The following is a 13,508-nucleotide window of genomic DNA, read 5'->3' as shown; positions in this document are numbered from 1 at the left end:
CTCATAAAACATCAGTGAAATTTAAACACACTGGAAACAACAGAATGCCCCTTGTAGCTGAAGGCATAACACAATTTCAATTCGGCTAGTTCATGAAAACTTCACAAATCGTTGATTGAAACATGAAGTGCCAGTTGCAAAACAGTTTACAAAAACAATTTTTAAAAAATTCCATCCATATGCAAGTGTATTCTCATTCCAGAGAACGGAGGAACCTCATTTTGCACCCATATAAACCCATTTTTCTTTATCTCATTACTACAAATGATTTCGGATGCCCTTTAATCAAAGTTTGTTTCATTTCAGTCATTTGCCCTACAATAGAATTTCCATTTCCGGCCAGAAAAGCCGTGTTTTTAAAACAAAAAAACTGAAAAAGAAGGTCACGGAATGATTTATTTGAACACGAAATAGGTTTATTTCAGATCACATGAGAAAGCAAAGAAAATTCCAAAAGTGATGGAAAGAAGAGACTGCATGATACCACTGATTGCTAACTAGTTCTATTCATCACAATCCTTTTCAGTCCTCTAGAAGGCTTCACCCCATATTATAATTTACAAAAATTCAAGACATTACTCGACGTAAAACAATAGACTATGTGACTGCTGACCAATTTACTTTCAGATTAACATTTCTTGCGCAAGTTAGACTGATTATTCCCAAGCTCCTAAAAGGTGCGTACCGCTTAGCAAAGGGAAACGGGCACAGTGAATAAAACCCAAGTCTAGTTCATTTGTGCCATAACATCTTTTAAGACGATGTCAAATTATTTTCTCAAGGAGAATATGTCGAATTATTTTCTCAAGGAGTCCAATCCATACAACAATTCTCACCAAAAGCCTACCCGTGCACTGCTCTGACTTAACCAAGTTCTCTAAAAACTGTAAATATGTTCAATCATGGAGCAAATCATGGAACTTGCAGTACTTTGCTTTGGGAAGCAGCTTCTGCACCCTTCAGCTAGAAACCTATAAAATTATATTCATCCAGAGGTTTTCCCCTTAACTAGAAAAACAGCACCTTAATCCACACCGACATACTTTCAGTAGAAAGAAGGTCGAGCATAATTCCTGCAAATTGGAAACACAGAGGGCAGGGTGATTTCCTTCAAGGTCGGTTGACGGGTTGATTGGAAGGACCAATGGTCCAGCCATTGGATTATTACCAAATATAAATACAACAGTTTACCTCAGAGAGATTTCCATCTTTTCTCTGAAATGGCAAGCTTACATTATGAGCATTCTTGCGACAATAACATGGTTATTTTAGAGCAGAAATCAGGAAGCCACTTTAAATCAAAAACCCTTGATTTATGGGCAACATTATTGGACCCTGGCAGCACTGTTTTATCCACCGAGTTAAAGGAGTGCATTGGTTTCTATTTTGCAACAAAAAATTAAGAACATACACACACGCTATGTTATACCACAAAACCTATCCTGACTGTCCTTCGGTAGCCTCAAGAGTTAATGAAACAATTTTCAGCATTAAAGTGCTAGCATGAAAGAGAGGATACTTAGTAAGTGGTTCATGAGGCAAGAAGTATTCCCATTTTTCTACAAGTTATTAAGGACGTTTCCCATTACTGTAACGAATCAGCACCTTTTCGAACCAGAACGTTCCAGATTTTTATCCATCTTAATGAACCAAGCACATTTAACACCTAACTTTCCTGGAAATGCCTTTTCCTGTATTCAAGTAACTTTTTTTTCCTGACCAATTTTCTTTCAACAAGGTCACCTGAAGCTTAGAAGTTATTCTAGTTTTAAAATTCTACCTTTTGCTGGTTAGGCTTAACAAACTGACTTGTTATATAACATGAGATGTTCTACAACTTTTCTTTTCTTTTTTTTTTGAGCAGCCCATTTTACTTTTACTTTTTTCTAACAAGAGAAATGCTTCCATCAAAGAGAGTTTCAGTAAGATTCTGGTATCACAAACTCAAATTCAGTACTACCATCAGACGGGTTTTGTTTAAAAAGTGATTCGTTTGCCTGCGGAACAAAGATGTCATCCCATGTCATGGACTTGACTGGAGGATTAGGGGCTGGTTCTTGGGGTGCATCTTTTACAGGGCCAACGGGGTAAACGAGAGCATTGTCATTCACCATTGGTATATTGCTGGAGCCACCTGAAATATATGCATAATTTCTGATCTGCAAAGACCTACAAGGATGCAAGCGATAGAGCTTGGACTCTCCAGAAGGATCCTGGCTATGAACGGATCTTATATGCGTGGCCATGACTTGATAGTTGATGAAACACTGGCCGCAGGCCAAACACTGATACCTTCGCTCTCCGGTGTGGTGGATTTCATGCTTGGTGCGATATTCTGCAAGAGGGAAAACCTTCTCACAGTAGCGACAGGGATACTTCTTCTCCCAGGAATGAACGTTAAAATGTCTCCTCAAACTTGTGAGACACACATAGGACCTCCTGCACACAATACAGATATAATAGACCTTTCCGTCCATTATGAGCTCATAATGATCATCGTGCTTCACTTTCAGGCGCTTACGGTTGGCAGGATCATCCCCTGATGTTCTGGGCAGATCATCAAGCCGGACTTCCCCATCAGCCTCATCTTTCACCGGAATGACTATGTCGTAGGTATCTTCACCGATATTTGCATAAACTTTGCAACCCGTAGATAAGCCTTCAATTTCAGTAGCTGTGTCTAAAGTTATGGTCTTCTGGCCCTCCGTGACATGCTTTGGTGGTGCAACCCCTGCAGGAGAATCCTTGTTGCTTCCAGAAAGGACATCTGAGATTTTTATCTTGAACTCTCCAGGTTGGGGGGCAGCTGGTTCCTGAGGAAAGCCAGCCACTTGCTTCTTCTGCCCTCCTGCATTATCAGCTGCAGCAGGTTTGGGGGTGGTGGGCTGTTGAACCAAAGAGCTGCTGCTTGCTGATCCTGGGCTGGATGAACCAAGAATGTCGTCGTCGTCTTCCACATCCTCCTCTTCCTCTTCTTCCTCATCAATGGCATTGGTTTCCATGTCAGTTAAGGAATCGTTGTTAGACGGCTGCTGGCTCTCCTCAGGTATAGGAGACACTTCTATTTCATGTGACGAACCGACATCCGGTGAAGCGCTGATCTGTGATGGATTTAACACAAGGACATTAGGAGCTGTGGGTTTGGGAGCAGAGGGGGGAAGTGGTTCAGCAGGCGCTTGGTTTTCGGTTGGATTTGACTGAGTGGTTGACGAGTCCAGCCTTGGAGCTGTCGCTACGGCTGAACGAGGAGGGGAGCTGATGCTGGTGGGACAGTTTGTTTGGCTGGAGACGTCAGCAGGGTTTGGGCAAGGCTGGTTTTGTGTTACAGCTTTGGTCTCCAGAGGACGGTCCTTGGGAGGCACGAGCTCGGAGCAGAAGATAACGTCGTCATCGTCGTCGTCAGAATCGCTAATGGTGATTTTCGTGGTATCACATTCCTCCCCGTACAATGAAAACGACTCCGTTATTACCGGCTTCCCGGTAATTAGATTCTGACTCCCAGTTTGTGCGAGAGGCCTTTGGGCTTCAAGGCTGTTTGTGTCCAAACTGGACTGTTCTGAAGTGCCTGGCTTAACGCCTCCAGACATGCTTTTCACTTGCTGCAGAGGAGCACCCAGATCAGCAAGGAATTTAACCCCTAGCAATTGCCCCGATTTAATTAACTCATCCAGTAGGTCTGATCTCACCCGGACTATTTTCGAGCTATAGATGTAATTGAGGATTTCTGCAAAAATCTCAGCTCGTATAAAGCTCAACTCAACCACTTGCCCGGCAACCGAGAAGAGCTGGTGAAAGTAAGTGCTTGAGGCTGAAAGGACATTTCGGTGAGCTCGAAACTTCCGGTCCTCCACAATGACAGTGACATCACAAAAAAGTCCATGGCAACGTTGCTCATCCAAGGCCTTTAACAGCATACCAGAATACTGGTTGTCTGTTGCAGTAATTAGCTTTCTGGTCTCCATTCCTGTAACGAGAAAATAAAGAGGTGTGTGTTCATACAGTTCTGCTACAGAAAAAAGAAATGCTTAGAGAGCTCCTCGTTTCTCAATATGCCCTGTTTTAAACTACCCAAACGATTCTTGAGGAGGGTTATTAGAAATATTTACATCTTGCCATAACATTTTAAATAAAAAGGAAACTAACAACAACAAAAACACTTGTGGTAGCAAGCATGACTTGTCCCCTTAGCTAAGCAGGGTCCACCCTGGTTGCATCTGAATGGGAGATTAGAAGTGTGAGCCCTGTAAGATATTCCCCTCAGGGGATGGAGCCACTCTGGGTAGAGCATCTAGGTTCCAAGTTCCCTCCCTGGCAGCATCTCCAAGATAGGGCTGAGAGAGACTCCTGTCTGCAACCTGGGAGAAGCCGCTGCCAGTCTGGGTAGACAACACTGAGCTAGAAAGACCAATGGTCTGACTCAGTATGTGGCAGTTTCCTATGTTCCTAAATCAAAACATTAACAGTATTTTTTTTTAAAGGAGATTGTTTCAGCATCTTTCATCATGTAAAGCAGGGTGGCAGAACTTTGGCCCTACAACTGTTACTGGACTACCACTCCCATCATCCCTGACTGATAGCCAGACTGACTGATGGGAGTTGATAGTCCAACAACAGGTTGTGCAGCCCTGACATAAAGCATCACCTCAGCATTGGCTAGGAGTTTAGCTTCCTCTCTCTCTCTCTGTCAACGCAACTCATATTGTTTTCAAGCTAGAATGAACAGCCGACATCCTGATTTAACCCACTCAACCAAGTCCCATTGAAAGGGAAAGTTAGGCATGCTAACCTTCCCTTCTAATTTCAATGGGACTTACTCAAGTAAACTCAGTCAGGGTGCAACCAATGTTTTTAAGTGGGAATGACAATTCATTTGACTGACAGCCCAATGCGAGGCATATCTACTCGGAAGCAAGTCCCACTAAGTTGAATCCAGTGTGGACAGAATTAAATTTTTCTTCTCAATTCTTTTACAAGATGGTAAAATAAATTTGATGGCAGTCATTTATAAACAGACACTCTATAGTACCTTAGTACTGAGGATAGCTTAAGGGTGGTTTCCCATCTCACTGTTTTCAGTTCTAAGGTGCCCTCAGTTTAGGGTGGAGGCGTGGCATATCCTGGTCTTAGGAATATAGAAGTTCTTAACTAGAGTCAGAGTCCTGAACAACCTGAAAATGAGTTCAATGAAAATCAATAGGGTTTTTTCTACATGTCCTTGAGGCCCAGTGCTTGAGATACAACCAGCACATTGCTGGGGGGATATTATGTTAACCTCACTGTTCGAGTGAAGAAGAAAAGCCTACCATCTGCAACAAGGCACCTGGGGATGGCTCATTAGTTTCCAATATAAAACCTCTGTTTTAAAATCTGTGAACAACAAATTTCTTAATTGCATTGATATATTAATGATTGATAATCTAAATAGCTAATATTTCCAAGCAAAAACCAATGTTTACGGCATCACAACCTTCCAGATGACAAAAAAAAAAAACACTTTTGAAAAATATCAAATCAGTTTACAATTTCCATAATAAACGTAATGCTTTTCTTTGAACTATCTTGCAGCAAAATTATAAATATTTGCAAGCTTGACCACCAAAGCTCCGTCCAAGTGATATATTATCAGTCTCTTGATGGTACTCTATCCTCCTGATTAACAAGAAAAACAAATGTGCATGTTAGAGAACATAGTTTTAGTAGCAAAGGTAACACAAGAGAAGACATTAGGAAAGAACGTTCAGTAAAAGAATTGTTGCCAGGGTGGACAAAGAACTAAATATACTGTGCTTTTAAGAACTGTGTGAAAGGAGTTTTTGGAAGCTGCATTATTTCCTATAGCTGCAATATGTATTTATTGTTCCATTTCTATACCACTTTTCATTAAAATAATCCCAAAACAGTTTACAATATAATTAAAACAATGCACAATATAAAATTTAGAAGTACAAATATTAACTGTAAACATAATATATCTCTATTTAAAAGGTTAAAAACCTATATAAAACAGTAACACAAAAAACACAAAGCAGCAGCAGCAAAAACTGTACTCTCATATAAAAGCCTGTACGAAGAGCCACGTTTTTGCTTGTTTTCTAAAAACTGCAATGGAGGCTGAGGAGTGGATGCCGGCGGGGATAGCATTCCAAAGCCTGGGGGCAATGACTGAGAAGGCCCTGTCCTGTGTGATGGACAGCCGAGCAGAGCCCCCCACCCCAATGTTTCCAATGGGGAAAGCTACACCTGTTGAAATTCTCCCATCCATGCAGCTATTAAAAGGCCCAGCGATGGCAACCCTGGAGCAAAGAGACCATGTTGTTTGTAGGATAACAGAAGCAGAGACAGCTCCTGGGGCATGTGAAAAAAGGGCTCTGGTAGTTAAAGAGACATGCAGCGTTGGTTGGTGCTGAAGACGGAGAAAGCAGCTTAACCCATGTAGGCATGATGAGACACATCCTCAGAGGGGTGTGCTAGGAGGCAACGGGGATGGACTACAGATCAGCAGTGAACCTCTGAGCTCCTAACGCTTGGCAATGACTCTTTCCCCCCAGGCCTAAAGCTAGCTCCACCACCAACGCCTAGGAAAAGGCTCTCTCCCATCTTGTGCCACTTGTATAAGATGGACAACCAGCCTGCAGTTGCTCCTCAGAGGGAAACTGAGGCAAGATCCTCAAAGACTCACACCCAGCACCACAGCCACGATCATCTGGAAATCAAGCTAGTCTGGGCATGTCCCAGTTTTTTTGCCTTGTGCTGCTGCTAGAGAACAAGTGGCGCTTGTTGTTACCTGCTGGGAGGGAGACAGAGATTCTAGGGCTGTGCAAAAGCTTGCTTCTCCACTCCCAGCCCCACCAACCAAGTCCTGAACCAGCAGCTCTGCGGGAAACCTTATAGGGGTATCCCGTCTGCAGGCTGCTTGCTTGCTGGCTTTGGTTGATCTGTACTGTGAATCGGTTTGCTTAGCTTTGGTTGAGGGCACCTAGGTACAAGGGTGGGGTTAAGAGCAGGGGAGACTGGAGTCCTATAGATAAGCAAGGTCTCTCTTTTAGGTGTCAGCTGAGCTCTACAGTGTGTTGCCATTGTCTGGGTTTTGCTAAGCTACTCAAAGTTCTAGGGAGGGACAATAATGAAAACAGATGAGAAGTTCTGCAAAGAGATCAATGGCTACCTAGAATGAGTCTATGCAAGGGACACTAGAGGGACCAGGGTGGCATCCTTGTTTCCAGGTGCTGTCCCAGTGCTTCTAACAATGGCCTGACATGCAAAATTTAGGTGAAGCTTTCTCAACTGCTTATCTCCATGCCAGGAAGAGCTTCATCTGCTAACTCTGTCAGGGAAGTATCAGAATATATTTCTTAAAGTAACTGAGTTTCTATTCATTCATTCATTCAATTTCTATACCGCCCTTCCAAAAATGGCTCAGGGCTGTTTACACAGAGAAATAACAAACAAATAAGATGGAACCCTGTCCCCAAAGGGCTCACAATCTAAAAAGCAACATGATAGACACCAGCAACAGCCACTGGAGGAGAAAGCATACGGAGATGGAAAGTACTGGGAAATATCATGCTTATGTGTGACATACGTATTTCCTAATACCCACAACTCTTCTCAAACTCCTCTTCCCACTGTGACCAGAGAAAGAGGATTGGCTAAACTGCATTTTTCTCTGAGTACAGATCTGATCTAGAATCTCTCTAGCCCAGGATCCAGCAAGATACATAGGAAGCTTCCTTCTACCAAGTCAGACCATTGGCTCATCAAGCTTAGGATTGTCTACACAGACTGGCAGCAGGAGTCTCTCTCAGTCATAACTTGGAGATGCTGCCAGGGGAAGCACCTGGGAAACACCTGCATGCAAGCATACAGATGTTCCTCCTAGAGCAGCCCCATCCTTTATGGGGGATATCTTCCAGTGCTCACACATATAGTCTCCGATTCAAATGCAAACCAGGGCGGACCCTGCTTAGCAGAGGGGGCAATTCATGCTTGCCACCACAGCCCTGCTGGAAGCTCACCTGCAGGATCCTCCAGACTGCACGAGCAGCCCTTCTGTCACAGGAAGGCCCACACCACACACGACCCCCACAAGCCCAATGCAGCCCACAAGCCAGGTGTGCTCAACAACACCCCTTCCTCGCCTTGCTCCTAATGCAGTCCCAGGCAGGCAGCAAGCAACAGGAGACTCCGCTGGCCACGATGGGCCAGCAGCTGGGACTCGGATTCAGCCTCCTCGACTAAGGGGGTCATGCAGGTCTGTGCTTGGAGGACATGAGGAGGAGGGAAGGGTCAGGGCGGGGTGGGAAGAGCCTGGAGGAAAGTGATGGTGTGGGGGAAGGTGTGAGCAAAGCAAGGACTCTCCCACCCAGGTTGGTGGCGCAGGGGTGGGAGAGAAACAATGACATCAGCAGCGAGGGGTGGGAGAGGGAGCAGTGTTCCCTCCAACAGGGATTCCCAGATGCTGGTGACTAAAGTAAAGTGGGCTTTGCGTTGCCCGACTCCTGGCGCCCACAGAGCCTCGTGGCTGTCTTTGGTAGAATACACGAGGAGTTCCCCATGGCCGTCTCCCGCACAGCACGAGATGAGACTGTGACACCACCCAGAGTCTTCGGAGTGGGCGGTAGATCAAATGTTTCTAACAAACAAATAAATAAATAAACGATGCCTTTCAGCACCTTCCTAGATCGCTGCTGCCCGATAGAGGTGTTTGCCCATAGTCTGGGAGACACACCAGCGGGGGATTCGAACCCGCAACCTCTGGCTTGCTAGTCAAGCCATCTCCCTCTCCCGCCCCACTGCTCCCATAATCCCCAAGCAAAAGCCATGGCAGCTGGGGATTCTGGGAATTGTAGTCAACAGCATCTGGGAATCCCCCATCAGGGGGAACCCTGGAGAAGGGTGGGTGGGAGGGAGACAGGCATTGGGTAGGGGGGCCCTGAGGGTGTGTGAGTGGGGGGGAGGCTGGGGGAGAGGCAATGGCAGCAAAGGGGATGTGGCAGTCCGTGGGGGGGGGAGAAGAGCATCAGCCAGGGGGGGGGGAGGCTGGGGAGGGGCCAGTGAAAAGCAGGGACCCCAAGGGGGCGGGGAGGCCGTGAGAGGAGGGGGTGCAGGGTGACAGCAGCGGGGGGGGCATAGGGTGGAGGGGTCTGAGCGGGGCTGGGCAAGGATATGGGGGGAGAGGGTCCGGGGGGGGGGACAGCCTTCTCTTTGCCCTCCTCCCCAATTGGAAGAGTGGGCGGGGTTGCTTCTGGGCCACGCACATCTCTCCCCCCCCCGGGGTGGCGGAGGGCGCGTGCGTGCGTGCATGGGGAGGGGGCCTGGGGGGCGGCCACACAAAGGAGGGAGCGCCGCCGCCACCGCCTCCGCCTCCTGCCGCGACGCGCCCAGGCCCCGCGCGCGGAAGGATAAAGAAGGGCCAGCAAGCGGGGGGTGTGAGAGGACCCGGCCCGTTACCTCCTCCGGCCGCGCTCCTTCCGCCACACGCACAACGAGGCCGGCCGCCGCGCTCTCTCGCCCGACGCCGGCAGGCCCCCCCCCCCCCCTTCGCACACACACACCGCCTCCGCCGCCCTTCCCCAGGCAGCAGCAGCAGGCGTGCGGGCTCTCGCCAGGGGGCGCTCTTCCCACCCGGCCGGGACTGCCGCAGCACCACGCAGGCGCGCTCGGCTCCTTTCGGAAGGGCACGCCGGCTCGGAAGCCTTCGGGGCCCTCTCCGGAGCGCGCGCGCGCGCGGCCGCGGAGGGTGGGGGAGCCCTTCGGTTCGGCCCCGACCCGAAGGCGGCTCGGGAACTCTCGGCTCCATCCTTTGAATGGCTGCCGCTGCCGCCGCCGCCGCCCAGCAAAAGGCGGCTCCACGTGGAAGGGGCGCCGCCCCCCGCAAGCCTTGCCAGTAACCCCTCGGGCCGCGTGCAGCCGCCGCCGCCGCGATCCTCTGTGTGCACGCTTTACCCGAGAGTAAGTCCCCCCCCCACCGGAGCTCTGCGGGGCTGCAGAATGAAGTGGTAGAGTCCTGGTGGGGCCGAGAGGGCTGTACCACTTCTTAGCACGGGAGAGCGCCGTGCCCCGTTTGAGCTGTACCACCTCATTCCACTGATTGCAGCCCAAGTCTTTATTAAATCTAAATCTCTGCCCTCTCCCTTTCTGCATATACTACAACAGCGATTGCAGATCCTGGAGACCTCTGGGTCTCTAGAGCAATCCCATTAAACTTGATAAGCCTGCTCCGGAGTAATCAGGATGTCAAACAAGTTGCTTCGACATTCAAGGCCAGGCTTGATTTCAGAAAGCGAATGTAATGGGACATTGCTTACTTTAAGGAAGAATAGTTGCAGCAGGGCAGCAAAGTAGTCTTTAGGCAGCAATAACAACTTGTGAAAACTCGCATCTGAAATACTTTACCATGTGCATCTAATCACAGCGAGCCAGGTTGACTGACCAAGCTGCAGGGTACCCACAGATCATCCCATTTAAATTGCAATGTAGCTTGGGCAGTCCTTTGCTTGCCATTTTACTCAAGATGGAAATTCCCAACCTCAGCCAAAGAAGCCTGTCCAATGGCGACTAAACGGCTAGAGCAGAGTGATTCCTTCTAGCTATCGCTTTTATCTGCTGAAATTCTGTTGATGAAACTGACTCCCAACATTTTCCAGGCAGAAGTGAAGCTAAACTGTATCTGCAAACCCAAGAGCTTCCCTGTAAACCGGGAAAGCAACCTATCACTCCAGATCAAATGAATAAATAACAAAACAAATGTTGATTAGCTGACAGGAAAAACACATAATGGCTAAAAGAAGCAGATAGCTCTAAGAAGAGCCTAATCAGCTGTTAGTTAAGCTCTCCTTGCCACGAGTTCCTCAGTATACTAATAGCCTGCAGTCAGGACTGTTCATTACAGACAACAGTACTTCAATGGCTGTAATTGTTTGCATTGCTAATTTACTTTTTGTACTTGCAAATAGCTCAGCCCTGGCGAATTCACACTCTGAATTCTCACTGAATTCACAAGTATTCTATGCTCTTCCCAGGAGAACCAGAACAGGTCCGCCTCTCTTTGTGGGCTAAAAAGCACAGATAGACTTTTTAGCAAATAACTATTTAGGTCAAAAGCAGAACATCCTTGATTCTAACCATGGTTGCTTAGAGGAGTAAATCCCACTAAGAAAGATTTGCAGCCTAAATTATTTTTGTCTCGGCTATCCTTTGTTTTGTTTTTTAATAGTTAAAAATCAATTTGGCAAAGCACTACTCACAAGGACTGTGCTACTAAAACCTAATGAGCTACATACTGTTAAGATTTCAGGCTTGTGGCTGAAAAATACTGGTGCCCCATAATGAAAACTTCATTATCTCATAGCACCAGACATTTGTCATTAGCTTATTCTAGTCTTAGTTGAAGCTGCTGTATTCTTTGGGTTTTTTAATTTAACTTTTGCTTAACTCTTCCAATCACAAAGCACAGAGGAACAAGTAGAATTTCACTCACAAGAAGTCTTGAATTACTTCTTGAGACCATTTCTCACAAGATCTTTTCCACAGGCAGAACCATCATTGCGTTGTGGTCATTACTAATGCAAGAAATAATCACGACCATAATCGTGATGGAGTTAGAACCATCACTGCACAGGTCTCTTCTCACAAGGTCTCTTCCACAGCCACATCCATCACTGCACAGATGTCCAAAGCCTTTGAGCAGAACTTAGGGACATAGGAAGCTGACCCTGTATTCCTCCCCTACCCACATCCCTTTTCACTGGTGGCTTTGAGTTTCAGTTCCTTGAAGAAAGAAAAATGGTAGCAGAGCATGTTATTTCTCCACACTGTTGTGACTCCATTGCTACTTGTCTTGAATAGGATTACGTTAACTGAGTAGCTCTACCAGTTCTTCCTAAAACAGGGTGGTGCTCACATCTAGAACAGTACTATCCCTGTAAGACAGGTTCCAAACGAAGCTAAGCTGCTCTCCGTTGCCTAGGGTGTTGATCTTCCATCTCCTGCAAACTTTGGAAGAAGGAGGAGTTTCACCCAATCAGTGGTTTCTGCAGCCCAAAGTTAACAATTCTAATCCCGAATGCATCATACAGAAATAGGAGGAGACATTATTAATACACTATAAAATACTTAATGTACTATAAAATACTTGCCATTTTACTCAAGCTGGAAATCCCCAACCTCAACCAAAGAAGCCTCTCCAGTGGCGACTAAACTGCTAGAGCAGAGTGATTCCTTCTAGCTATCGCTTTTATCTGCTGGAATTCTGTTGAAATCAAAATATTGCTGAAATTCTGCTGAAATTAAAATACTTCCCCGTTTATGGCTGGGGAATACAACAAATATTGTCTCTGGGCATTTTAATATCACCAGTCATCCAGGACTGGCCTGGAGCCTCCAGGTTCCAGCACCAATCTCCAGGTGACTATTGAAAACGACCCTGGAGATTTTAGTGGTTTGATACTGTGAAAAAACGGGGGGGGGGGGGAGAGTTGCACGATGGGATATCCAGAAATGCTTCAGAGCTGGCAGCCCTAAGTAACTTGCAGGATCCAATCCACATCAGCTGAGCAACTCTTTAAGTTATGATCCCACATTGTATCACACAGTAGCAAACCCTACCCCACCCCCCCAAAAATGGCCCTTTACCACAACAAAGTCCTTCTTCACCTAGCCATCCAAGCCAGCATAGCTATAAAGGGATCTTGGACGCTGAAATCAAGAAACTTAAGGGGTTTTTTTTAGGTGGATCTCAAAATTTTCTTCATAAATAAATAAATAAAAATAAGCCCTACTCTGAAACAAGATGGGCCAGCGAGCATTGCAAGCAGGTTCTGAGAGAGAGAGCGTGTGCGCTGCTGTGCGGCGCTGGGAAAATGGGATAGGCGTGATTGGATATTAATTGAGATGTTCCAAATTGAGAGCGGGGGGGGAGGAAACGGGGTCTTTATGGCATCAGAGGTAGAGGAGATCGCGGGGAGCCCTTCGGCCCTGGCCCTAGAGGATGCAACGGGAGTGGGAGCCTCGCAGCAGGTCCATAGTCTGAACTGCCGCGAAGGCCCCGCCGCCGCTGGTTCCCCTTTGATCCAAGGCGGCGGCGGCGGCGGGATCAAAGCGGGCCCCGTCCAAACTCTCCCTCTCCTGTTTGCAATTCCCGGCGACGACGGAGCTCCTTAGGCAAGACTCCCAGGAGGAGGAGGAGCAGCGGGCGGGACGGGGGCGCTTACCTGGAGTCTTGCCTCCCGCCTCGGTCATGGCGCCAGGCTCCATCGCCTCTTAGGGGCTGCAGCCCATCCAAGCACAAAGGAACCGCCTCTAGGAACCGTTGGGAGGCGCCCCGTTGGAGCACGGGCCACATAACGGGTTGCACACGCGGAGGGAGAAGCGGGCCGAGGGGAGCCAGAAGCGGCGCGTCGCGCGCCCTCCCCGGCTGGCGGTGCCATAGAGCTCAGGAGCTTGGATGGGGCTGGTCTCTTTTCTTGTGTCTAGGAGTCTACAATAAAAGTATACGACAGGAAGCACGC

The 13,508-nt window shown here is 47.4% G+C and overlaps 1 protein-coding gene across 6 annotated transcripts; it reads right to left on the bottom strand.

Moving 5' to 3' along the window:
* Window positions 1-394: 394 nt before the first annotated feature.
* Window positions 395-13,362, bottom strand: ZBTB33 (zinc finger and BTB domain containing 33). Of its 6 annotated transcripts, none has more exons than XM_053274003.1 (3): window positions 13,212-13,355; window positions 12,138-12,250; window positions 395-3,964 (listed from the first exon to the last, which is right to left on the bottom strand). In XM_053274003.1, exon 3 carries the CDS (start codon window positions 3,960-3,962, stop codon window positions 1,920-1,922), a length of 2,043 nt encoding a protein of 680 aa, XP_053129978.1. In that variant the 5' UTR covers window positions 3,963-3,964; window positions 12,138-12,250; window positions 13,212-13,355; the 3' UTR covers window positions 395-1,919. The 6 variants fall into 6 exon arrangements, with proteins under 6 accessions (XP_053129978.1, XP_053129981.1, XP_053129982.1 ...); XM_053274006.1 differs by lacking the exon at window positions 13,212-13,355 and adding an exon at window positions 12,780-12,799; XM_053274007.1 differs by lacking the exons at window positions 12,138-12,250; window positions 13,212-13,355 and adding exons at window positions 5,027-5,168; window positions 8,016-8,890.
* Between the last annotated feature and the right edge of the window lie 146 nt (window positions 13,363-13,508).

This window comes from Hemicordylus capensis, chromosome 11 (assembly GCF_027244095.1).
Source record: "Hemicordylus capensis ecotype Gifberg chromosome 11, rHemCap1.1.pri, whole genome shotgun sequence".
NCBI classification, from domain to species: Eukaryota; Metazoa; Chordata; class Lepidosauria; order Squamata; family Cordylidae; genus Hemicordylus; species Hemicordylus capensis.
Note: the sequence above shows the minus strand (reverse complement) of the source record. Positions and strands in the feature narration are given on the sequence as shown.